The sequence below is a fragment of the Hibiscus syriacus genome, unplaced genomic scaffold, assembly GCF_006381635.1.
Source record: "Hibiscus syriacus cultivar Baekdansim isolate YM2019G1 unplaced genomic scaffold, ASM638163v2 tig00111402_pilon, whole genome shotgun sequence".
Taxonomy (NCBI): Eukaryota; Viridiplantae; Streptophyta; class Magnoliopsida; order Malvales; family Malvaceae; genus Hibiscus; species Hibiscus syriacus.
This window is the reverse complement of record NW_024063082.1, coordinates 6,475,615-6,503,604: the sequence shown is the minus strand read 5'-3', so window position 1 is coordinate 6,503,604 and position 27,990 is coordinate 6,475,615. Positions and strand designations below refer to the sequence as shown.

Below are 27,990 nucleotides of genomic sequence, written 5' to 3'. Positions count from 1 at the left end.
ATAACACCAAAATTTAACGAGGTTAGGCCAAAATTAAACCTACGTCCTCGAACACTACTAAAATAATATTTCACTAATAGAGGAAATATTACAAAGAGAGAGAAAGAGTACAAATAGCCTTTAATATAGAAGAAAACTTATATTTGTGGGATGCTAAATTAAGAAGGAGGAGGGCTCTATTTCTAATAAAAGAATTTCCTTCTCCTTATACAAAACCAATGTGGGATTCAAAATTTGCCAAAAAATCAACAAATCTCCACATTGGCAAATTCCACACACATCTCTCAAAAATCCAATCTTCAGTAGTGTCTAAACTCATCTTTCAATTTGTAACAATGTTGACCAAGTCTAAACAATGTTTAAACTTAACCGCAATTACCACTTTTGTCAACATATTAGCAGGATTCTCAGTGGTCCGAATCTTCTGGATTATGACTTCACCTTCTTCTAGAATCTCTCGTACAAAGTGATATCGAACATCGATGTGCTTCGTCCTTGCATGGTAAACCTTTTTTTTATTAATTAAATAGCACTTTGACTTTCACAATGCACTTTGATGTGCTTCTGTTCCATTCCCAATTCACCAAGCAACCCTTGAAGCCAAATTGCCTCCTTCACAACCTCTGTAACTGCCATATACTCTGCCTCTATAGTAGACAAAGCCACTGTTGACTGTAAGGTGGACTTCCAACTGACTGGTGCTTTTGCAAATGTAAACACATAACCAGTAGTTGATCGACGCTTGTCCAAATCACCTGCATAGTCTGAATCACAATACCCAACTACACACTGACCATCTTGTTTGTCCTGCTGAAAGACCAAACCAACATCTACGGTGTTTAGAATATACCGCAGAATCCATTTCACAGCTTGCTAATGCTACTTTCCAAGATCATGCATATACCTGCTCACAACCCCAACTGCCTGTGAAATATCAGGTCTCGTACACACTATTGCATACATCAAGCTACCAACAGCACTTGCATATGGAACCTTTGACATGTATTCCCATTCTGCATCATCCTTAGGTGACATGGATGCACCGAGCTTGAAATGAGGAGCAAGAGGTGTATTAACTGGTTTTGACTTCTCATTCATTCCAAAACGTTTTAGTACCTTCCTCAGATATTCTTTCTGAGACAAACAAAGCCTCCCCAATTTCTTATCCCTTGATATCTCCATGCCTAGAATCTTCTTCGCTTCACCAAGATCCTTCATCTCAAGCTCCCTGTTCAATTGAGTCTTTAGTTTCACAATTTCTGTCTGACACCTGGAAGCTATCAGTATATCATCAACATAAAGAAGAAGATATACATAGGATCCGTCTTGTAGCTTGCGTAAATACACACAATAATCATATTTACTTCTTGTGTACTTCTGCCCTATCATAAACTTGTCAAATCGCTTTTACCACTGCCTTGGAGATTGCTTCAATATGTATTTTTCTAATTTGCACACCATCTCTTCTTTTTCAGCAACTTTGAATCCATCTGGCTGAGTCATGTAGATTTCCTCATCTAAGTCTCCATGTAAAAATGTAGTTTTTACATCCATCTGAACTAGTTCCAAATCCAACTGCGCTACCAAAGCCAACAAAATTCTGATGGAGGAATGTTTTACAACTGGAAAAAATACTTCATTATAATCAACTCCCTCCGTTTGAGCGTAGCCTTTAGCCATCAACCTTGCTTTGTAGCAGATGTTATTCTTGTCAAGAAATCCATCTTTCTTTGCATATACCCACTTGCACTCAATTGCCTTCTTTCCATTCGGAAGACTAGCTAGTTTCCACGTCTGATTCTTTTGAAGGGATTGCATTTCTTCATTCATGGCGATCCTCCACTTTTTATGTTCTGAACTTTGGATTGCTTCATTAAAAGTGACAGGAACGTCATCAATTGCAATTGGTAATGCAAAAGAGACCATATCAGCATAACGAGCAGGTTGTCTAATGGTTCTCTTTCCCTTTCTGAGTGCAATTGATTCATGTTGTTGTGGAGGTTCTTGGGTCTGAACCTCTTCTTCATCTGACTCTTCTTCTACCATAGGAGAGTCAACACCAGTTTCTTTACTGGCTGGGATAATTCTGCTTCCTTCAAACTCCACCTGTTTGGGAGTTCCATCTGTCTGCTCTAATTTTTCTGAAGTCACCTTTCTCAACATGGTAGATTCATCAAAGGTAACATCCCTGCTGAAGATTATTTTCTTTATTTCTGGACACCAATGATGATAGCCTTTCACACCATAGGTGATCCCCATAAAGATCGCCTTTTTTCTCTTGGATCCAGCTTTGACTCCTTAACATGGTAGTATGCAGTGGAACCAAACACATGTAAGGAATCATAATCTGTAGCAGTTCTCCAAACCATTTCTCTAATGGTGTTTTACCACCAATAGCAGTCGATGGTAAGCGGTTGACAATGTGACAAGCATAGACCAAAGTATCAACCCAAAATTCTTTGCCTAACCCATCATTAGACAACATACACTGAACCTTCTCCACTAATGTCCGATTCATACGCTCTGCCACCCCATTCTGTTGTGGTGTATATCTGACAGTAAGTGCTGATAATACCTTATTCTTCACAGACTTTTAGAAATGGATCATTTTTGTACTCTCCACCATTGTCTGTGCGGAGACGTTTGATTTTTTTGCCTATTTGAGTCTCCACCATCTTTTTCCTTTTAAGGAAAAAACCTAGCACCTCATCCTTTGTCTTCATTGTATACACCCAAACTCTCTAGGAAAAATCATCAACAAATGTGACATAATAGTGTGTTCCTCCCAATGAAGTTGTCTTGGAATGCCCCCATACATCTGAATGAACATAATCCAAAATACCTTTAGTATCATGGATTGTTGTTCCAAATTTCACCCTCGTCTTCTTACCTTTGATGCAATGCTCACAAAAAACTAATTTGCAAGCCCGAGCACCCTTCAATAATCCTTGATCTATCAGCAATTTCAAGGATTTTTCACCAACATGCCCCAAGCGCATATGCCATAATCTGGTTGCTTCTGACTCCTGTTCATCAGTAGAAGCTGTCACTACTGTTGTCCCAACATTGTACTACCCAGAAAGTAATATACATTATTTCTTTTCCGGATTCCCTTCATTATCACCAATGCACCAGAGATAATCCTCATAATCCCATCTTTTGTCCTCACTTCTAAACCTTTTAACTCTAAGGTTCCCACATAGATGAGATTTCTTATTAAATCTGGTACATAATGGACACCTATTAAGGTTCTGATTGATCCATCCTGATTCTCAAGCGAATTAAACCAATCCCAAGTATGTCAAGAGGGGAATTATTTGTTGTGTAGATAATTCCACCTTTTAGTTCTTTAAAATCAAAGAACCATTCTCTATTGGGGGTCATATGGTGGCTACAAGCTGAATCTAACAGCCATGAACTGGAACAGCTGGTTGATGGCGTAGCAGCGAATGCGAAATCTGAATCTGCATCATCATACTCGACCATATTTGATTCTGAGACATCCTTTCCCTTTTCAGGTTTGCCTTTATTCTTTAGCCTGGGACATTCTTTCTTCTAGTGCCATTTTTCTCAACAAAAGGCACATTCATCTTTGCTCAATCTGGACTTTGACTTCGATCTCTCTCTCTTTCATTTATTCTGACTCTTCGAACGACCTCTAACGACAAGAGTTTCTGCTTTGACACTTGTGTTTTCTTGTTTGTCTTTCTTTCTCAATTCATAACTATACAAGGCAATTGTTACTTCACTGAGAGACACATCAACCTTCCCATGAAGTAGAGTAGTTTCAAGATACTCAAACTCATCAGGAAGTGATCCCATCAACATCAGAGCCAGATCTTCGTCTTCAAAAGTCACATCCATATCATCAGATCAGTCACCAGCTGATTAAAGCTAGTAATGTGATCATTCATAGTGGTACTGGTACATAGTTGAAGCGGAACAATCTCTTTTTCATGTAGAGCTTGTTCTGACTGCTTTTCTTCAAATATTTCTCCTCCAGTGCCTTCTACAATTTACTTGCAGAAGTTTCCTTAGTACTTCTGCTCTCTAGAAAGATACGATCGAATAGTATCATATGTCAATCTATTGATCCTCCTCCATTATTTCTCCTCAACATCATATGGTTTCTCTCCTTCAATAGCAATGTCTAGACCCTGCTGAAATAGGGCATCTAGAACCTCACTTTGCCACATGCCGAAATGACCAGTGCCATAAAAAATATCCACTGCAAATCTAACATTTGTCACAGTATTTCTTGCCAAAATTAAAGATGAAGAAACTATTGACGACGATATGGATGTTTTTGTGTCGTCTGTCATTTCTGCTACAAATTCTATTTAATAGTTGTCAATGCGGAATGTCAATTAGCCCAAGAAATATTTTTTCTGATGTGGAATATCAGCCTAAGCCACAACCACAAAGCATACCAAAATAAACCAAGAGCTTTGATGTCAATTGTTGGGGAATTCGGGTTAATTTCCACCAATAATAAAAAATTCGCCTTGAAAACTATTATCTAGGTGACTAGTGTGAAAACGATTGTACTAAAAATCACCCCAAGGTAAATTCCCAGGAAAGAGTGGAGGGGTCACAATGATCCCTATTAAAACTCACTCTCCTTAGACAGAACTACCAAAACAAGTAATTTTAATAGAATAATAATTAACAACTATTAAATAGACATAAAAGAGAACACCAAAATTTAACGAGGTTAGGCCAAAATTAAACCTATGTCCTCAAACACTGCTAAAATAATATTTCACTAATAGAGAAAATATTACAAAGAGAGAGAAAGATTACAAATAGTCTTTAATATAGAAGAAAGTTTATATTTGTGGGATGCTAAACTAAGGAGAGGATGGCTCTATTTATAACAAAATAATTTCCCCTCCTCCTTTATACAAAACCAATGTGGGATTCAAAACTTACCAAAAAACCAACAGTTATCATTCAATATGAATTTTAGAATTCCAACATAAAAAAATCAGCAAAATAGGTATCTAACTGGAAAAAAATAGAGAAAGATAGTATAATAATTGTCTCTAAATATATAGAATAAAATTATATTATTATCCTGGATCAAGTCGGGTTAGAGATTTCTCACCTTAGATTCGAACCCGACATGACCTTGTCTTTCACAACACCAAAATCAATTTGACCCAAACTTGATTTAGAAAAAATGATAATGTCGTATCCACTTGAAACTCGTCAGATTCAAGTAAATTATCATAATTTCGACATTTCTTCCTATTTAATAGAACTTGTCGTACACTCAATTTGTATATGATTTTTCTTAGTTGTTAATTGAATTTAGAAATTTAAGTATTAAAAATTATTATATATTAGATTTCTTCCTCGTTAATATAAAAAAAATATGAAGTAGAGTTAATGAAAGACGAAATCTTAAAATTTGTTTTGAGTATTTATAATAACATCTCCTTTGCTTAACCACGAAGTTGCATATATTTAAAAGCTTAGCAGTGTAAATATGCTTTGGAAACTGCATTCCTCCATCTACATTTTACTACAAAATTAAACGAACATGCAGAAGAATACTTTCCCTTTCCTTTTGCGTGAAGCTTCACGTTGCTTCAACTTTTGACCGTCATTCATTTGGAAATTTAAACTGCAACTCTCCGGCTAAACAAAAATAAAATATTACAACGAACAAGGAAAACCGTTAAAATATTTAATTCATCATAAATTTAGAAAATTTATGTTGAATGTATCGCCATTGAATTTTGACATAATTAAAAAAATTCAAATAAATTAAACTGCCACGGCATTGCTTCCTTTTACAAGATACTGGCTTTGACAAATTCCACATTTTTACTTCACAAATTATGATCAGTAGAATACAGACACACAGGGATGGACCTAGAGGGGCGGGTTGGAGCGGTCGTCCCCCTAAAAATTTCAAATCATTATATATTTTAGATATTTTCTTTGTATTTTTTGTTGAAGCTCCTATAAAATTTTATAAGTTCGACAATCCTTTAAAATTTATAAATTGGCCCCCTCTAACATAATATTTCGCGTCCGTCCCTGTAGACACACAGAACTAGTCGTATTGAAGATCAAAGAATAGTCAAATAGACGAGCCGTTAGGTAGCCTAATATTTGCAGTTTTATTTATTTGATATAATTATATACATTTTTCATGTATTTAATTAAAAATGTTTATATAAAATTATGATCAAAATCGTTTAAATTAAAAAAATATTATCTTTTATGAAATTTGAATTGGTTTAAACAATTGTAGATAACTTAGACTCAACTTATATGAAATTTAAAATTATTTTTTGAATTAATTTCATCATATGTCCCCAAACTATAACCCTCATTTTAAATTGATCCTTAAGCTTTTGAATATTATAATTTCATCCCTAAAATATGAATCTCATTTTAAATTAGTCCTTAAACTTTTGAACATTCTAATTTCATTCCTAAATTATGATCCTCTTTCTAAATTGGTCCCCAAACTTTTGAATATTCCAATTTCATCCCCTAATTCATCCAAATATGTAATTAGTTTCAATCATAGTTAACCTAAATTTTATTATTTTTTTGAAACATGTAATAAGCTTAACGATTCATTAACAAGGGTTGTGATTAGTATATACATATAGTTTGGGATGAAATTGAAATGTTCAAAAAGTTTGGGGACCAATTTAGAATGTAGGTCATAGTTTGGAGACTAAATTTAATTGTTTAAAAGTTTGAGGACTAATTTAGAATGGAAGTTATTGTTTAGGAATGAAACTAAAATATTTAAAAATGTAGGGACCAATTTAAAATGAAGAACATACTTTGAGGACATGTGATACACTTAACTTGTAGTTTTTTATAAAGTTAAAAATTTTGAATAGAAAATTGATGCTATATAGTTAAATATAAAGATAAAATTTTACATTTTTTAAATTGAAATTGAATATAATAATAATAATAATTAAAATACTTAAGGGTGTCAAAAGTCCTCAATTTTTTTAAAAAAATAATTAAGTCCTTAAATTTTTATTAAACCAAATTAACTCTATAATTTAAATTTTTATCAATTCACCCCCTTTAACCAATATTGCTTATTAAGTCTAATAGTTTTTTAGATTAATTGGTGTCAAATGTCGCATCATGATATTGTCCAGTAGCATTTTCACAAATTTATTATTTTTAATGAAAATTTAGATTTTCTTAAGTATTATTTTAGAATTTCAATAATTTTCAAAATTTATTTAAAAAATCTTTAAATTTCACGTTGCAGAATCACAATTTATGTGACAATTATATTTCTAGATTTAACGCTTAAAATTAATCAAATAATTTAATTATTTCAATTTTTATTTAGTATTTAAATAATTTAATATTATATTTTTTTTGGATAATTCAGCTTTTATTATCCAAAGAGCATAATTTGTGACAAAAAATAATCAGGGTTCAGAACAAAAACGATTTACATACAAAAAGAATAAATGATCAACTATATCTCAATGATTACAGAGTGTAATATTAACACTATCAACTCTATTGATATTCCTACCCCTAATTTGTAAACTTACAATATCCTTAATTGCCTTAAAAATTTCTTCAGCAGATCTGGATCGACCTTGGAACACCCTTTTGTTTCTTTCTTCCCAAATTACGTAGATGAGTGCATTGAGTACGATCTTCATGACCATAGTTAACAAGGATTTGCCTTTTCATGTTGAGCAAGCCCACGCTGTGAATGTTTCCCATGGGCAAGCAGTAAAATGCAAACCAGAAAGTGAGAAAACAGTTTTCCTAATGAAGACTGCAGTTGGACATTTTAGAAAAAGATGCTCCCTTGTTTCCATTTCAGAATTGCAGAGGACGCAAAGACTTTCGTTGATAAGTCCATTTTTTGAAGCATTTCCTTTGTCGGGAGCCTATCAAAAAAATCATCAAGCTATCAACTATGCTTGGGAATATACAAGGGAAACCATAAAAGTTTCTGCTGGGGGACCTTAGGTTTCTTCTCCCGGATTGAGTCCCAAATTGTAGTAGCTTTTAAAGCTCATGATGACAGTACTTGGTGTGCCTTGGTCTTAGCTTCGGTAATATTATAATTTACGGTTCAATTTATACAAAAAAAATTAATTTTTAATTTTTTTAAAAAAAATCGAAGATTTTTTCTTCATGTACCTTAAGTTTATCCAGTGGCTGCCATCTCAGCAGTGCATACCCAATCAACATGTGATCTGCTTTGTGAACTAATATAGTAGGGAAGATTAGCAATGAGGCAAACATAGGTAATGAATAGGACTTTGTTAAGCAAACAAGCGTGGAGACATTTTACACGGCATTTTGAGCTCAATAACGATGAACTCAACCGACTTGAAAATATATAGTGTACATTTGACATGATCCGATTTGAAGAGTATTTTTTTATCTGAATTTGATTTAATTTATTTTTTTAGAGTATAAACTTGATACGATTTTGAATAAAATAAAAATTTAATTAAAAAATTTAAAGAGAAATAGTATTATAGTAATTATCCATAATTTATATAAAAATTATACTATTATCATCAGATTGGTTCGGATCGAAGATTGTTCACCCTTCACCTGACCTGACCTCATCCTATATAAAAATCAACCCAAACCTAATTTTTTTATAAAAAAAAATTAACCCTATCGAATTAAGTTAGAATCTATTAATTTGGAGTTAAATTACCGTTCCTGCTCAAGAACCACTTTAATGAACAATATTGATTTGAGGCTGTTATGCATTTGATGAAAAGGGAAATTGTTGTGTAATAGAATGATAGTTGATGGTTCATAATAGGGGTGAATGCACTAAATTCCTTAAGATAACAGTGTGTACTTGTTTTTTTTTTTTAAAAAAAGAAAAGATAAATTTAATTTAACATGTTTAGGAGGGAGAAAAGTTTACATAAAAGAATATTAAAATTTTATGTGCATATTTAAATTTTTAGATATTTAATGAAATCGTGCATAATTCTGAGCATCAATGGGTTAGGAAAGTAAATAAGTGAAACAGTGGAAAGAGTGTTTGTGGCAGCCTGGCAGGGAGCCTCCTCTTTCTCCCAACTCAAATGATGAACATCAGCCTGAAAAGTAAGTCGAGGGCATGAATGCTGAGGGAACTGCTACTGAAGTTGGTCAAAGTAGTGATGCCACCCGATGGATGCTACATAATCTCTCTTGTTCAGGGACGGATAGAAAAACAAATAAAAACAATTGTTCTTTCAAAAAAATTAAAATTATTATTATATATTTTTATTAATAAGCTACTTTCATCTCATAAAATTTTAAAATTCTTAAAGTATACGTGGTTATCAATGTTAACGGAAAGATACATCGTTGTGTCCATTTTTACAAATCTTGTGATCTTTTGACTAGAAAAGATCCCGACATTAATATAAAGGTATATTTTATTGTCTTTAATAAGAAAATAGGTCTTTTAGGTGAATGGGGGATGGGCCTAGAATAACAAATGGAGAGGCCTGGGCCTGCACTCCTAACCCGATAACAAATGGAGGGGGGCCGTTTTCGAAAAGGGAGTTTCTTGAGTAAAGGGAAAACGAAAACTTGAAACTTTTATATAGCATCGGATCATTACTTCCGTTTTTCTACTTCTTCTTCTTCTTCTTCTTCAATTGATCGATCTATACCCTTGAATCAGAATGAATGTAAGTTATTCCGTTAATTATCTTTAAATACCCACTATTGTGTTCTTACTCTAGCACTTTCTACTTTAAAAAATAGCACATTTTTCTTTTTACTTTTTTTTCCATCTTCATTGTTGATGTTTTTCCCTAATGCAGTTCATGGCTTCAAAGCAACCTGAAAATAGCTTGCTCGGCCCCGAATCTGACTCTCAAAGGACTCTGTATGTTATTTATCTGATTTCAGCTGAACTAGGGTTTTCTTTTGATGTTGGGTATTTGAAAATTCCCTCTCTTTTTTTAATTGATAGGTACCCATATGTGACTGGAACATCAGTTGTGGCTTTAAAGTATAAAGATGGGATTTTGATGGCTGCTGATATGGGAGGTTAGCTCATCACTTCCATAAGAAATTTTCTTTTTCTTCTGGATTTTTGTTTGTTGGAGTTGGTTTTGTTATTTGAAGTAGATAATGCTCTTGAAAAGGCATGCAAGTGGAAGAAAAAAAAAGTTATGGCCCTATTTAAAAGATATCAACTAGAAGCAACCTTGATCCGAAGTCTTTTCCTTTTAACTTTTTGGATTGTGATATGAATTTGAATTATGGAATGATCCTTTTTCAACCCTTTGATGCTTTATGTAATGTTTTTATTTTCCTTAAAAAACAACAAAGTTGGTTTTGATTAGAGGATGGGTATTGCCAAGTAGCTTAAGAATTTTAGCATTTAACATAGTATTTTAGTACTTCTAAGTACCTTAACAACTTTAGTGTTTAACCCTTTTTCAACCTGTTGTAACTTGTGATGGAAAACATTTATGTTCAAAATCTGGTCATAGTATTTAACATACACAGCATTTGATACAATGCTTGTTTGATGGTATTCTCTAAATGATCATTACTTTATATAGGATCCATATGTTTGTTTAATTGTAACGTCATTTGTATAATTAGGATTTCATTTTAGATTTCTTATGCTGTCAACTCTATTGTGCAAAGCGAGTAACATAATTCTCCTCATGGGGAGGGATTAAAGAGGTCTTGTTGAGGCATTTTGCATTATTGCTAGATTATTATAGAGAGAAATGGAGTTGGAAGTTGTTTAAGGCTCTCTGTACTTGTCAATGTCATGCTCTTTCACATTGAAGTCCTTATTCCTTATTTATTGTGGTTTCTCCTAAAACAAGTTATGCAATTGCGAGGGAAATACATTTTGCTTATGGTTCACTTTCCATGCATGCTTTCTACCTTTTGGTTTTCATTCTCCTTCCTCTTCCATGTTCTCTTGTTTTCTGCTGGAAGTCTGCTGTTTCAAGTATCCTAGCGTTTCTCTAAAGCTGATATGCTCTCATTTGATACTTATTGCCCAACTGATTGGTCCCTGCTTTAAATACACCCATGAATGCGCTTGTTTTATGTTTGAATCCTGTTAATTTTCAGGTTCTTATGGGTCCACACTGAGGTACAAGAGCGTGGAGCGAATGAAACCTATTGGAAAGCATTCTCTTCTGGGTGCAAGTGGTGAAATCAGTGATTTCCAAGAGATTTTGCATTATCTTGATGAGCTTATGTAAGAATTGACCGAGTCACTAAGATTATTAGCACTTTTGTTTTGGTTATTCTTTCATGAGTTATCTTATTCCATTACCCCCCTGAACTTTCATCTGGGTTTTATTGGGAAAATTCTGACATAAAATTGTTGCATTTTGATGTTTGATTATTGTAGCTTGTATGACAATATGTGGGATGATGGAAACTCTTTGGGGCCTAAAGAGGTGCACAATTACTTGACTCGAGTCATGTATAACAGACGTAACAAGTTCAATCCATTGTGGAACTCCCTTGTACTCGGTGGAGTTAAAAATGGACAAAAGTATCTTGGAACAGTAGGTTCAAAGTTTCACCATCTAGTGTTCAGAAATGAGCTACTTGCAGTTTTAAGATTGTAACTGACCATTTTTATAAGTATGATTCATCAGGTGAGTATGATTGGTGTGAACTTTGAGGACAATCATGTTGCAACTGGGTTTGGAAATCACCTTGCACGACCAATTCTTCGTCAAGAGTGGCATGAGAACTTGAGCTTCGAAGATGGTGTTAGACTACTGGAGAAGTGCATGCGTGTTCTGCTCTACCGTGATAGATCAGCCATTAACAAGCTTCAGGTTTGATCTCCACTTTTAACTTCTGAACTCCATTTTCATAAAAATAAAATAACAAATAATCCATGCTATTTGAAGCAATTTCTAGAAAAATGTGCATGGTCTTCTGCACTTTTCTGTTGGTCAACAGTCTATCCAATGGATATTGCTATTCTTATAGACTAACTGGCATTTATCGCATCCTGTTCGATTTTAATGTATGCAACTTAGTTTGATGTATTTCTCAGGCTGGCTGTTAATCAAGTCTATTTGTCGATCGATCTTTACTTGACAATCTGAGGCAAAACTTTGATATTGATGTTTCATTGATTGCAGATAGCTAAGATCACTGAAGAAGGCTCGACAATTTCCCAGCCATATTCATTGAAGACCTACTGGGAATTCTCTGCTTTCGCAAACCCTGCACAGGGTGCTGTGGGATCATGATAGATGTGGCGAACATTTCATCCCTTTCAGAAACTATGCGATCATAACAAGAGAAACACTAAACAGAGAATTTATTGCATGTTTTATGTCTGGTTGAAACTTATGAGTTTGAAGATGATTATCATTTGATTAATGCGACAGTTATGCTTTTTTTTCACTTTACTGTTCTGATTTCTTAACCTCCGAGTGCTGTTACCATTAATGATGAATTAATGGCTTTTGTGAATTAAAATTCCAATCGATCAAATACTATCGTTAGCAATCTAAAAGATCAGAAACTGCTGCTCATCTTCTGATAATAAAATCAAAGAACCATGCCGGATCAAACTATACATTAGGCATCCGAGTCCGTAAAATGGATATGGACAATGTTTTATATTGTAATATATCATATAATTTTCTGTTGTTAACTTTAGAAAAACGTGAGAGAATAAATTGAATGGATATGTAAACCATAGGAATATGCCCACTTACAAATGGAAATGCACTAGCATTTGAACTAAAATCGAGGGTCAAAAGAGAAAAGGCTTCTTTGTTCCTCTGTAGGATTCAACAACCATCGGCAGAACATCCATGCAGCTGCAACTACTGATAACAACGACAGCATTGCTAGAAAACCGAAATGTGAAGCATCATTTGCGATTATGGCAACCCCCAACATCAGTGACTCGGCTAAACTTGCAACAGAAATCTCTGTTGTTCCAATAAGATTCGCTTTGGATGAGGGGATTCCTGTCTGCAGTATCTGGGCCACAACAATATCATACGACATATGACCCAACCTTGATAATACCTGCACACAAGGTGAGGATGATTCAGGTATCATGCATATGTTAAACCGATCGTCGTGTTTTCTTCACTCTTCATATTTTAGACGACCATGTTATAAATTGCTACAAGAATTTCCTAAAATGATGTCAGATCTCCCGGCCTTCAGTAGAGCAACCGATAACTTGTTTGAGACCTTTAGGGATCTATTCGTCTCTTCCTGGTGCTATTAGTGGATAACTTGTTAGATTCCTAGTTTCCTGAGGCAATTCCGGTTGTGCTCTTTTTAGATTCCTAGTTTCCCGAGGCAGTTCGGGTTATACTAAAGTAATGTAGTTGATGCAGAAACATGAAAGTCTAAAGATGTTCTTACAATCAAACATAAGAAGACAAGAAGGGGACTCCTGTGGGCAAGAGATCCACGCTGGTAAACAGCTACAGCTATGGTGAGAAGTGAAGCCTGAAAAATTAATCCAACTGCTCCAGCCTGTTCGAAGGGAAAATGGCCAATCAGCCCCAAAATAGAAAATTTCAGCAGACAAAACCAACACAAGAACCAACCTTTAAGATGCCGAATCTCTTGACCAAAGTTGAAGATTGAAGGTTGCTGCAACACCCATAAAAGCACATAATCCACTAAACCCCCCCAATAATAGATGGATTTAAACCTGTTAAACAAACCCACATAGCACTTTGGAGTCAAAAAAAAATCTGCAATAATAAAAGGTTACTTTCCTCACCTTAAATATAAAATCTATTCAAGGAACCAGAAGTAATCTAGCAAATGAAGAAAAAAATACAGTAATTTACAATCAACTACACAATATGAAGCGACTTCAGGCATATCAGTGCATACAATACTTTAAATATCAAATTTAGACACTCTATTAGCATGTTCTTAGAATAATGATTATTTTAAGCCTCATTCGCTGTAATAATTTTTTTCCGTTGGTTATCTTTCTGAAGTTCTCCTCAAGACTGGGACCAAACTATAAACAATCAGGAGATTTGCATCAAAATAGATAGAAAAATACCACACTGAGTTAAAAACGCCGTCATTAAACTTCCAGGAGTAAGAACAACATTGAAGTAGAGGAGCACATAAGCTAGGCTTGCAGGAAGGACTGGCTGATGTATGTATTCTCTCAATCCGTGCTTGATAGCTCCCAAACCAGTATTAACTGGTCATCCACAAAACAGAATCACTTAATATAGCAAGCATAAATCAATTTTCGGGAAAGGTGCAACCGCTAAATAGAGCAAGAAGGAAAGTTTGAATTTGTATAGTAATCAGATGAACAAGTTTTACCAAAGTTATCAGAATCTGGAAGCAGACCCTCGTCAGATGATATGCAACAGGATTGTGAACACTTAGCACGGTCAAGAACTCCAGTAGAAAGTTTGTTTGTTAACCATGTCAGAGCAATCTGAAGAAAGTTGATAGAAATTAGAAGAGGAAGTACATCCTTTCTCCAAATAATATAGATAATCAGAACAAGAGTATAAGCAATTACCATAACAGGTAATGACCACATCATCAACCCAGCAGCAAACTTTAAGCAGTTTACTGGATCATATTTAGAGAGAAGAATTCCAAATAATGAAGTGCCAACTATCTGCAATTATGCATGATAATGAATCTCTCGTTCAGAAATTTCTTGTGTAACTTGATTGCCAAGATAACTGCAAGCTTATAAAATTTCCAGCATTTATTTAGGATTCAAACTCTATGGATTACAAGCAAACCAAGAATTATGATGGCTTGAACCAAGAAAGATAACGTCAAGGTCCAATGTTAACAGAATATTAAAGAGCTTCAGATTTATCAAATACCTCACAGAGCAGGTCAATTCGATTGAGAACAGCATTTGCTTCTGCCAGGGCAATTGGTCTATTTATTCCAGCTAACTGTAAACACAATAACTTTAGTTCAATTCAGGGTCCATTTTCCTAGAGATAGATGACCAATGTTTCCTGAGAAGAAAACAACCAAAATGCACGGACTGGTATTACCAGCACAACCCAGTCGCGCTCCATGGCAACCCCCAGTGCCACTCCAGATAGCCTCTCAATAGCTCCTGCTAACAGTAGCACAGCAAACCAAGGACGTAGAAGAATAGATGAGGCAGAAGTAGAAGAAACTGTATGAGCATGAATTATCATCGCCGCCGACAACAACTGAGCAGAAGCCTTGTAGATCCAATAAATTTAGAAAACAAATTAGGACAGTGTTAAGTATACATTAATCTTGAACAAAAAAATGTTATTTTTTGTACCTGAATAACATTCAAAAAGATATATGAAGGTACTCTTGGAGAATGATCCATAAGTTTGCCAACCAATGGGCCTCCAATGATGATAACAAGCTATTAACATAAATTCAGTTAGAAAGTATTCCATTATTCTTGCTATATATTGTGAATTCATGTTGTTAGACTAATCTATACCTTAGTGAAGAATCCCATGACAGCCACCGGTAGAAGGCTCCGATGAAGCAACGCGATAGCAGAAGGCCAAGCAAAATTCCAAAGCTGTTCCACTACATTTCCAGCCAGGCAACTTGCATAAAATGCTGAAACATGAATGTCTTTAAAGTTAGCAGCCGGTAATACCAATTTAGTGAAACGATAGAACAAGATACAAAAGTACAAGACATTATAGTTGATATAAACAAATTTGACTCATTTAAGATAATGCGTTGAAATGAAACAGTGTAGCAACTTTCCAGAACTTGAAGATATACAATCTAGGGGGGAAATAGGTTAATTATGCTCTAAATGACAACTTGAAAGAAACTCAATCCCAAAACCACAAGGATTGTGGATGGGTACAACAACTAAACTACTTAACACGATGTTATATTCTTATGGCTTAAAGAACAAAATAGAATCAGTTTATGTCTTTAAGAGTATAAGAGCTATTCTACTGTGCTATAAAATGAAAATAGAATGTCATACCATATAATGCCTCTGGGTGAGCTGGAGTTCCAGCAAGAGCTTTCTGTTCCTCCTCTGATAATACCTAAATAAGAAAGAGAATAGAACAAGAGGAAAACGTTAAGAGGATATTAAACTGGTAAACCAAGAGGAACATGCCGGGATTGTTGTCAAGAGACTATCTACGTAAGTATCCCCTGTTAGTATGTTCAAAGATTCAGTCTGAAGAACATCAGATTTAAGCTGAACTATTGGAGTTGTACTTGTACAAGAACAATCACTACTTTTTGCAGATAAATCCTCATCCTCGGTAGCCACATGGTTGAAGTGTACATCAGTATTTATTATTGAACATCTCGATTTGAAGCTGTCAAAACTATGACTAAACCAAAAAAAAATGCTAGCTGCCTCATTAAACAGCTTTTTCAGAACAAATTGCAGACTAATTCAACCTTGAACCACAGGTCCTTAAAGCAATAAGACATTGCATCAAAATTACAATTGCCAAATTAAACTTAGAGAAACCAATTAACTAGTTACCTATGAGTAGAAGTGGAAGGGGAGTTGAGATTCAACCATCGGCTAGAAAAGAAGCGATGGCGAATTCCACAAGCAGCTTGTCTCGATATAAAGGCTTCTCTTCTGGAAACAGAGAAGGTAAACAAATTGAAAGAAAGCTGAGAGTTTGTGACTGCCACCATTGCCATGCTAGCCCTGGCTGTTGCTTATTTAACTTCTTATCACTCCAGAATTTAAAGCACCGATAATCAATTTTGATTTCTTCTAAACTCATGCAGCTTTGAAGGAAACAAATCGAGAATCACACTAAGTAGCAAATTTGGGTTCAGTTAGATAGCAAATGCTATCTGGGTTCAAACGAGTTAAAAAGAAACAAAACTTGAAGTTGAAATTCTTCAGTTTTTGAGATACAAAAAATGCTATCTGGGTTTATAGCAAATTGTTTGTTTTCCCCCAAAGAAAAAGTGGAAGCTTTGAACTGGTTCAGTTTCTAGATAACAAAAAAAAATCTGGTAAAGGTATAGCCTTTGGATTCTTTATTATTCGTGAAGCATAAAGAAGGGTTTGGGAAAGCGGAGTTGTTGAAGAACGTGGAGGCTTATCCTACGAGGGTATGAATTTCTGTGTAAGAGTCCGGCGGTCAGCGGAGAGGCGTAAGGGAAAGGCGGGGAAGATTGTGTGGCCATTAGATTTGATGGGTGGCGCCAGGCTTGTGGATGTGGGTCCATTACAAAGCTAGATTCTTTATTGCTTTTTTTGCCAAGTTTCCATTTTTCCTTTGCCCAACAGCACTCGGCGTAAAGATGGCAAGCCAAGTTGCCTTTCGATTTAAATTCCCACATTTAGCAGCCAAACCTTCGGAGGTTTTTTTTTTTGGTAAACAACCTAAAACAATTAACACTTAATTTATTGAATTATTTTAAATTAAGATTAAATTAAAAATATTTTATTATATTATGTTACATTATCATATTTTTTAATTTTTTCAATCAATAATTAATGAGTGACTAAATAAATTATTTACCCATTTTTTATAATCTCATGTATTTGTTTATGAAACAAATATCGTCTAATCAACCATTGATAATTCATCCTTTTTTATTTGAATACGATTTGAGGAAACAATTACGGACAGATTTCTCTCTATAAAAAGAGTTGGTCATAAGGGAGAAATAAAAAATTATAAGTAGAGATCATGGAAGTCAATTTTCTCTCATTTGTAGTAGTTAAGTATTTATAGTGTTTATAGTGTCAGAAATAGAACTATTGTAGGTTAGTCGATATTCAAATATGTGGGAGAGAATTGATCATTAGAAAAAAAAAAAGCAAGGAATTGTAAGTAGAGATCGTGGAGGCTAGGATCTTCTATTAATTATAATTGTTAGCTATTTATAGTCTAGTTGATGGTGCCAGACATAATTATTATAATTATTTGTAGTTAACAAACTAAATAGATTTAATCGTCGGATTTAAATTATTATGATAAGTCATGTAAGACTTATTTATACGTTATAAGATTTGGAAACTTGTGCACAAAGAATGTGAATTTCTTGATAGCTCCGGTAAATATAGAGATTTATTTTAAAATCTTAATCAATTTAGAGCTAATAACTTCCACAAGTCATATCTAACAAAAGCTTGATAATTTTCAAAAATCAATCTCTAGAAATATACACTTATAACAACTAAGACTAAAACCATTTATTTTTTTCTAGTGTTCTGTTTTAAGTTCATTGGAACTGGATCGTGTTAAGTCAATAATTTAGTGGTTGGATTAGGATAAAATAAATTAAAAAAAATATGTAAAAGGTTGTGAACTGTTAAGAAAACATTGAAAAACATTAAATTTACGGTTGAATAGATTTTCAACTCTTTAATATATTTTTATTAACTTTTTACTGTTTATTCAATTATTATTAAAATGATGATTTGATTAGTTGAATTGATAAATTATTGAGTAGTTTTGATAGTTAAAAGAGTATTGTTTTTTGAGATTTTGAGTTCAAGTTGTTAAAGAATGCGAATGACTGCATCAATAGAATATATATGTTGTCAAAGTTAAAAAATATTATCATGGGTTACTATATTGTAATCATCTAAACTATTAAAAAATAATTGAATTAATTGTTAGTAATCTTTAAAAAAGTTAATAGATCTAAATTGACACATTTCTTTTCTAAGTTATGCGGTAATATTATTATTAAGAATATAATTCACTTTCTTGTCTCCTAAGTAAGAATTGTTCAGAACAAATTAGTTGAACAGATCAAATTAGTTCCCTTTGCCGGCTGGAGGTCACTTTTAATAGCGGTATGTCTCTGTAGATGACCGTGATGGATTTTCATAACTTTTATAGCTGTTGTTCTTCTCCTCTTCGTTGCTGTTGCTGCCAGTTTTACTGTCACTTTTCGCATATACCGTCGGTCTGGAAGCCTTAACCGGTTTCCCATCGGTGCTGAACTTACCAGTTCATTATCAGGCGTACCGTGAGATGCAATCTATTTTTTTAATATTTATTTATTTTATTATTGTACTCTTTATGTACAAAATTTTATGTTATTTAATATATGTGTACAACCTTAAAAATATTTTTAAATCCGTTACTTGACAATACTACACTAACAATCCCAGGAGCAGAACCAGCAGGATAACTGCCTTCATGGTTACCCTATGCTGCAATAAGTAAAGGATCATGTAAGGTTTACTTGAACAAAAACTGGTTTATCAATGAAACTAGACAATACCCTTATATTCCTCCTGCAAATGCTTTCAGGGTAGCATTTATAGCCTGAAAAAACTGTGCTTAATCATGATTAGGAGGGAAAAGCTGTAGTGATTATTGGAGTAATCACAATTACCAGTGGTTATCCATACATGAATGTTGAAACATTCATATTTCAAACTGACATTTCTAGTAATTGGATGAGGTTTTATATGGCATTATCTTTCTTAATGCAGCTCGGTTATGTTTGCAGTATAAGGTTGAACAACTTAATCTTCTACTAGCATGGAAATTGCTGGATGACAGCGATAGATATAACCTAAACGTCATTGGTTTAGTTAATTATTCTAGGTAAACTATATTCATGATCACTCAATGAAACTGAATAATTAAATTGAAACATTTAGTGATCAATAGGAATGAGAGTAAAATTGAGTGATGAAATATATAATTTAACCTAAATGAAAACAGTGATAGCCTCTCCTTCCCTCTAAGTGGTTAAAGCACCAGTTATTCAGGGCCTAAATGAAAACACAGCAGAAGGCAGTGTTTTTTTCTCTCCACCACTTGTATTTTTAAACTCCATCCTGTCATTTTCAGTGCACTACAAGGACAAAAAAAGAAGAAAGAAAAAACCCAACTTGAAACCACTAACCAAATGTCTAGTTTAATTACAGAAAACTGAGTTTGACCTATGGCCATGAGACTGCTGTCAACTCCAACTGCTCTATCTCACCCAACAAAGCTCTTCTTCATTTCATCGCCAAAACCCATCTCAAGAACAAGCTCCTTCTTTGAATCGAGACCCCCGTGCAGAGTTTTCACGAGGAAAATGGTGGTTACGGCATGTGTAAAGGTGGAGGAAGCGAATGTGAAAGAAACTGGTAAACAGGAATGGGGCAAGGTGTCGGCAGTGCTTTTTGACATGGATGGTGTGCTGTGCAATAGTGAGAACCCTTCTAGGAAGGCAGCTGTTGATGTTTTTGCAGAAATGGGTGTCCAATGCACTGCGGAGGACTTTGCTCCTTTCACTGGAATGGGTAAAAATTTTAGCTTGATCCCTTGTTATTGCTTTAAGTTTCTTCTGTTATGGATAGTATTACTTAAATTCGAGAAAAGTGTGAATTTTGGTGAAGGTAGGTGATTAATTGTGTGGTGCTTATTAAAAAAAAAAGCAAAGGTATTTGAAAACGTTCTTTGTAAATATGTAAATCTGCGATCTTACCTGCATTTTTCTACTTCACTGATATACCAGGTGAAGCAAACTTTTAGGAGGCGTTGCTTCTGTTAAGGGTGTTAAAGAATTTGACACCGAGGCGGCAAAAAAGAGATTCTTTGAGATATATCTGGATAAGGTAATTTAGCCTTAGTTTTTATATTCAGATTTATAGTCTCTTCTTATGAATGGATAATCTTACAATGCCGACTTTCGTTGTTTTCGATGAACAAAATTTCAAACATGTTATCTCCTTCTCGTAGTATGCAAAACCAAATTCTGGAATAGGATTCCCAGGTGCTCTTGAGCTCATTACTCAGGTACATAAGCCAATTATCACAAGTGAGATAATGATGTCACCTCATATATATGGCCTTATGATAGAATAATATTCTGTTTGACAGTGTAAAAACAAGGGTTTAAAAGTCGCTGTTGCATCAAGTGCTGATCGTGTCAAGGTTGATGCTAACTTAGCTGCAGCCGGATTGCCAATATTAATGTAAGCCAACTTAATGGAGTTGTTTGGACGCATATATCGGTGGTTTGTTTTCAATTTTTAGCTTTGCAACATCAATTTTTGTTTTTTTTCCTTTTATACCAGGTTTGATGCTGTTGTGTCAACAGATGCTTTCGAGAATCTGAAACCTGCTCCAGATATTTTCTTAGCTGCATCAAAGATATTAGATGTTTCCCCTGAAGAGGTATACCTAATTCTCTCACCTCTACTAATTGAATCAACTTTCTTCCTACTCATTTACCAAAGAGTAGCTTGCTCTGCATGAGAATGGTGATTCTGCTGTATACATTTGCAAATTTTATGTGTATTTCTGTGAAAGAGAATGCATTTTTCTTCTTTATGTGCTAAAAAGTATTAAATACTTACTGACGTTGCCATGTTTCATGCTCTTATCATACTTCCCATTTCTCTCATGGGTGGTACCACTGTAGAATTTTGACAGCTTTATTACTTGGCTGGAGAATTTCATATACTTGCTATAATAATACCGCAGAGCTTCAGTTGTTAGAACTCTTTGTTCTTTAAAATGACACTTTAGTTTATCTACTGATGAATATGACATCAATCTATCATTTGCCAGTGTATTGTTATTGAAGATGCTGTGGCTGGAGTACAGGCGGCTAATGCAGCAAATATGAGGTAAATGATCATGTATGCATGTTTGTTTCAATTTACATATGCCTTTTTTTAAAACATTTTCAACTTAGGTGAAGGAAATGATTTGCATACATGATTAGTACGTTTTATCAAAACCATCCGCTTTCCCTTTTCTTAACATGCTAAATTGGTCTTTCAGGTTGTGTTTTCAACCATTTTCTTCTCTCATCATACATAAATGGAGGAAGTTTATAGTAAATTATGATCATTCTCCACTGGCTGCAGATGCATAGCTGTGACAACTACTTTGAGAGAAGAGGCTCTAAAAGCTGTCGGTCCATCATTTATCAGAAATGATATAGGGAATGTTTCGCTTGATGACATTCTTGGTGGTGACTTAGGTGGTTATAGTCTGTAATCCTGAGAATGTGCTGCAAATGTCATTTTGTACTACCGACGTTGTAAAACGGTGATGCTTTTTAGTGTTCTGTTTTTTAAGATACACTCTCTTTTAACGGGATCCTATGTACTGGGAAATTTTCAGTTCTATTGATAAAGTCCATCCTTGTGCACTAACAAGGAAAGTGCTCACCTTTAAACGAAGCGGCATTGAATACGCTTCTACCCATTCTTTTCCTGAGTAATTACTAGGGCATATAGATTTTGGCATATAAAATTCTAATAAAAACATTTGAGCTGTTCTTATGGTTTTGCAGCTTTCTGAATCAGGGATCATTGAAGCAGAAAATGGTGATGCCCTTCCTTGTATGCAACTTATCTTTTTAACCTTATTATTATTTTTAAATGGAACTTCAATACACAGGTATGGAATTTGAAATATGTTTAATTTCGCGGAGGTAGTTTTCTTAATGTTTATTTAGTTCTAGGGTTGAGCTGTACGTCGCATGAATTGATGCATTCTCCTTCATATGAAGATCTCATGGCGTGATTAGCACTGGAATTCAGTGTAAAGTTCTCATTTCCTATTGATTTGTTGGAAAACTTTTTATTGCTGATACATACTACAGTCTGTTCAGATATCTCATATCTAGACTTGAACAAAGAAAATGCTGAAATCCTTACTTTAGAACTGAAAGGAGTTCATCTTCCTACACCAAAATCCAAATCTTTGAGATGCCTTAGGAGGCTGATCGGCCGACACACAGACCATTGTTATTAACAGCGGTTCATCCAGTGAGGGGGACTTGCATGTCAAAATACATTACCAGAAGAGTATCATTTCTCCAAGGTCTCTCCACCATAGTTACACCAAAGTGATGCACACATGACTCACTGAAGGGTCTTACCCCTTCTTTACCTTTATCTTCTCCTAACTTTGTCGCTTTAAAACAGTAGCATTGCCATCTAAGAATATTCCTTAATATTTTCATTCCTAAACCAATTGCAGGAAGCACGGAGTAAATTCACTGGCGCCATAGAACCCGAAAATGCTTTGACTATTGATCCCTTGGATGGAAAGCTTAGTCCAGGGGGATCCGCCAAAGTTCATTTCTGAAGATCCGCTTCTTCAGCTTTTTCAGGGATGATTAATTGCAAGGTCCTTTTTACAGTTTTAGGAGATGTATATGTGTGTCGGCGCGCATGCTGCTGCGTGCATGTGTTATTGTTGTCTAAATAGTTGTTAGTTATTCAATGTCTGCCCCCGGATCCTTGGACCATCTTTGTAAGATTAGTACTTTGTAATTTACGTTAAAGATAAATCATAGAACAACTTTGAAAATCAAATCAAATCATTTGGGTCAGACTGTTTGGTTCTTGACCTTGCAGGTGTATTATTGCAAAGATGAAGTGTAATTATACCAATCACTCTTATTTAAGGTAACATTCCAAGAGGAAGATCTAGAATCTAAGCCTGCAGAAATCAAACATGCCTATGATGTGAAGCCCCAAGCTTCAACCAAATTGCCTCCTAAGATGCTCATATAAATATGTATGTGTATACTTTAAAAATATATTTATGTATGTATGTATGAATGTAATTCTTCTTTGTATTCATACCAATATAGTTTTACTTGGTACATAAATTTAGCAATAAACAGTATTGTAAAAGACTACAACAAAATCCTCTCCCTATTGATTTGAACATCCTTAATTTATGTAATGCTCTGCTGCCGTTATTATGGTTCCATGTTACTATGTAAAAATAAATGTTGCTGTGATCATTGATTGTGGCTAAAAAAATTAGTTTATCGTACGTTCTCAAATTATGTTTCAAATACAAATTGATCCTTGAACTTTAAAATTTTCTAATTGTGTCCTTAAAGAAAGGACATTATAACCACTAATATTGTCATCAGCTTGGGCTTTAAATGATGACTTAAGTTTGACGACAAGTATATGTGAACACATATAGCAAATTGTAAACATATGTGCAATTATTGTATTGTTAATTTGAATACGATGTGTTAAAAAATAATCAGACTCAAATTATAAATATACATGCAATAGGTAAATGTGTTTTAAATATACTCAGCCTTAAAATCAAACTGACATTTGATGCTTAAAACAACAAAATTAGATTGCTGAAATGACTTGATTAGTATAATGCGAGAGTCAAATTAGAATGCTTTGAAGGTTTATAAACCAATTTAAAATTAGGCTATAATCTGGGAATATTTGTACAATTAACCCAGATAGATAGAGATAGCTTGGGGAGCAAGGCAGGGACACATCCGTGCAAACTTGTATTAAATTGGTAAAATGATGGTGGTATGAAACATAAAATTTTGGTTTGTTGATGAACAAAGACGATTGGATGTCAGTCACCATATAATCAAGCCAATTTGCAGTCATAAAATTATTATCAAATTAAAACACTAATCAAATACTTTTGACTAATTTAAGCTGCTTTCACCTGTGACTTAGGTCCTTGTTTTGTATTATTAATTCACGGACTCAGATTTCTTAAATTGATATTCTCTATTGGGACGGATACAAATTTTAAAAATATTATTAAATTATATATTTAAATTTTCAAAAAACACGATTGTACTGATAATCTCTATCCGTCTTTATCTTCTACTATTTTAGTTGGAGTTAGGGACGGACATTTATGAGTGGGGAAGGGCAATATCTCCCGACTTTGATGGTACAGTTACTTTTTAAGTCATTGGTAGTTTTGAAACTATTATAATCAAGTTCTTGTCTCCCTCAAATTTTTTTGGTATAATTATTACTTAGGACACTGTCAGTTTTAAAATTAATGAAATTAAATCTTGACCTCAAATATATTCAGTTTAATTAATTTTTAAGACCCTTGAGTTTTAAAATAAAATTAAACATTTAATCTCTTAATTTTTATGTTTTAATTATTTTTAGACATTGTTTATTTTAAAATCAAATAACTTATATTTCATAGTTCTACCACAACTTCATCCCTAATTGGAGCTGAATCTCCAGTTTCAATTGATTTGCTGTCACTTTCCACTATATATAACCTAACTGGTAGCATTAGTATAAAACATTTTGCTATGTTTAATAGGCCGAGAACCCATGTTCTGTAAGGGATAAGGATCAAGTTAGCAATAAAAAAGAAGAAACTAACCTTGTGTTGCGTGTTGTCTTATACAAGATCACGGGTTCTCAATTAATTCAATTCATTAATTAGAATATTTCGTAAATTTCTGGATGACGCGGCAACGTGGCCTAATTGGCTCGTCTTTCATAAATTCAAATGGATAAGAAAGAATCAAACTGGGCCATGAATTTTGGCAACAACCTTAATCAACCCCTTCCTTCAATTATTATTTACGTTGTGTAAATTGAAAGATTAGTTTAAAATTGAGATTAAGGAATTTGGATTACTGGCTGACTTTACTTTTGTTTTTATTGAAACGGGGTTTGTCTCAGAGGAGGGGGCAGGGAGTCTGGCAAGTGGTATAATACTATAATGTGATGGTCCTCTTCTGATTCTCTTCAAGATTTTCCCACCCATCCTATCTAATTTTTCTGCTCCGCATCTCACATACAAACAAACAATCAACTCATTCTTTTATGGGTAAATTTCATTCTCAATCACTAATTTAATTCCACTTTAAAACTCACCACTTATTACTACTTTCCTTCGAAATCAACTCTTATACATAACATGGCTACATTGTTTTCAGTCTCATAGATAAATTAAATTTATTGTTTTTATAGTTATATTTGAAGGTTTTATTAATTTTAAATATATTTATACACATTCAAGCTTAATGTATTTTATCGAACAAATAGAAGAAAATGAAAATAAAAGAAAAAGTAATTTACATATTTAATCATTCACGTATTTTCATGATTTTATTTTAATCATTTAACTATTTTTCTTTAAAATTATATGTAATATATTTTAATTTTATTCTAATTATTTACTGTTAAAAGTTAACTGTGATATTAATATATCATCGTACCGTCAAATATTAATATAGGAAGGAAATTGCAGGCTTTTAGCGCATCGTGCGTGAGCACGGAGCAGGCGATGTGGATCAAACCTGTCCACAACGTGAGCAAAAAAAGGATTCAGAACAACTATCGAATAACTCCCAAATTTAATTAAATTATCTTTAAAAACATTGTATTTTTCTATTAATATATATTAATATGTAAAAAAAGAAAAAGACAAGTGGCATGAAAACAATCACATGTCTTCTCTTTTTGTCTATCCATTTATTAATAATAGAGCAATATTATTAATACTTTATTTGTGCATCACCCACTAATCATTGCCGAGAATAAAAACAAATAGCATTAGCCCCACATAAAAAACAAAAGCGGATGAAATTTTAGTTTAATGGCAAGATTGGCATTTAAGAATTTTGAGATTTTAAATTCAAGTTTAACTATATAAATTATTTTAATGTTTATTATGATTTAAATTAGAGTAGACGTGAATGTTATTCAAATATATTTTAATTTGAGTTTATATATGATTAATGTGAATTTATAATACAAAATTAATTTGATAGTTGTTGTAGGAATTAAACATAAATATAATAAAATTGGGAAATTAAGTTGTCCAGACAATCAAGAGGAAAAGGCCTTCCTGGTTTGTTATTCATGATTTCAGAGGAATATGATGCTTAACTAAAGTAGGTAAGATAAGTGTTTGGACTATAGAGGTAAGCTAAAGAAAGATGTTGAATCATCGGAGTAGTCTTTTAATTAAAAGATAAGTTGTTTTTATTATAGATTTTGAGTTCAAACAATATTTACAGTTATATGTGTGCGTTAATAATACTTAAGAAAGATAAAACCAATGATTTTGAAATAAAAATTAACTAAATGACTAAAACAAAATTAAAATACATGTAAGTTACCATTTTATTTATTAGTTCATTGCTAGTTATTCGTATAAAATTTTAATTTGTAAAAGATAATATATATCCTGTAGGATTTGAGATTTTCATTATTTACTTATTTTTAAAATTAAATTAATTAGAATTTCATTTTCCTGTTTTTGAAAGTGTTTAACTTTAAATTAAAAATAAATAAAAGTACATATAAAATGTGTGAAAAAAATAAATTATAATAAAAAAGGGAGAGAGACAGCACAGCACAGAACCTGGAACCCGCGTGTGTGTGTGTGTTTTTTGTTGGTGGGAGGGGTTGAATCGCTTTTATAAAGTCATTTCAAGCCCCTCTTTCTATTTCACAAACTCAAATCCAAGTCAATTACACAAACATATATCATTCAAGAACTAGAACGTGGACGTGGACGTGGACGTGGTGTTTCTTTTTCCTCTCATTTCATTTCTTCTCCACTTCTTTCTGCAATTATTCCCAACTTTCCATGGCTTCCTTCATACCAAACCTCGAACTCGCCCCCGACACATGTCCCGAGTTCAAACGGCGGAAACGAAGGATAACAGACGAAAAGCTTGCATATTCTCATTATCATCAACGTCACCAAAGAATTAAGCGATGGCGAACGCAACGCGAGCAACACATCTACTCTTCCAAGTTCATCCAGGCACTCCGCCGTTCTCGGCTCACCTCAACTTCCTCCTCCGCCTCCGAGGAAGTCCACGAGACGGCGGACAGAGTACTCGCCTCTTTGGCCAAGGGAACCACGCGTTGGGGCAGAGCGATCCTCAGCGCTCGCAAGATGGTCAGACATAAGAAAGCCAAGGTCGCCGCCAATACGAGGTTGAGGAAGCCGGCGGTTAACAGGGAGAAGAGAAAAACGCCTTCCGTTCAGAGGAAGTTGAAGGTTTTGGGACGTCTCGTTCCCGGTTGCCGGAAACTATCATTCTCGAACCTCCTAGAAGAAACTAGCGATTACATAGCGGCCCTCGAGATGCAAGTTCGAGCCATGACGGCTATCACCGAATTTATCGCCGGCGGTGGACGGCAGCCGCCGGCTGACCGGCTTGCTTCTAATGTCAACTCTTGAAAAGATGTTCATTATGATTATTATTATTTTTGGAAACTGTTTTGGGTGAGATTCTTAAATTCCTGTATTTTATTGTGTATACATGATTTTT

General features: G+C 34.1%; 2 protein-coding genes and 3 pseudogenes across 2 annotated transcripts; 4 read left to right on the top strand and 1 right to left on the bottom strand.

Annotated features, from left to right (window-relative positions):
* On the top strand, positions 1–27,990 carry LOC120162526 (transcription factor bHLH149-like). The gene is made up of 5 exons (XM_039172666.1): positions 1–16; positions 300–309; positions 3,687–3,695; positions 4,042–4,053; positions 27,240–27,990. The coding sequence occupies exon 5, from the start codon at positions 27,297–27,299 to the stop codon at positions 27,897–27,899; it is 603 nt and encodes a 200-aa protein (XP_039028597.1). The 5' UTR covers positions 1–16; positions 300–309; positions 3,687–3,695; positions 4,042–4,053; positions 27,240–27,296; the 3' UTR covers positions 27,900–27,990.
* On the top strand, positions 9,563–12,390 carry LOC120162521 (proteasome subunit beta type-4-like). The gene is made up of 7 exons (XM_039172662.1): positions 9,563–9,671; positions 9,807–9,871; positions 9,959–10,035; positions 11,086–11,215; positions 11,372–11,531; positions 11,625–11,810; positions 12,123–12,390. Exons 1-7 carry the CDS (start codon positions 9,666–9,668, stop codon positions 12,231–12,233), a joined length of 735 nt encoding a protein of 244 aa, XP_039028593.1. The 5' UTR covers positions 9,563–9,665; the 3' UTR covers positions 12,234–12,390.
* On the bottom strand, positions 12,693–16,825 carry LOC120162518 (annotated as a pseudogene).
* LOC120162520 lies at positions 19,834–22,082 on the top strand (annotated as a pseudogene).
* Positions 22,213–23,593, top strand: LOC120161478 (annotated as a pseudogene).

Excerpts from the sequence above, each read along its gene's own strand:
- LOC120162521 (XM_039172662.1), top strand. Across the intron at positions 10,036-11,085 it reads GATGGCTGCTGATATGGGAG|GTTCTTATGGGTCCACACTG; the intron begins GTTAGCTCATCA and ends GTTAATTTTCAG. Across the intron at positions 11,532-11,624 it reads GACAAAAGTATCTTGGAACA|GTGAGTATGATTGGTGTGAA; the intron begins GTAGGTTCAAAG and ends ATGATTCATCAG.
- LOC120162526 (XM_039172666.1), top strand. The coding sequence starts at position 27,297 with ATGGCTTCCTTCATACCAAACCTCGAACTCGCCCCCGACACATGTCCC.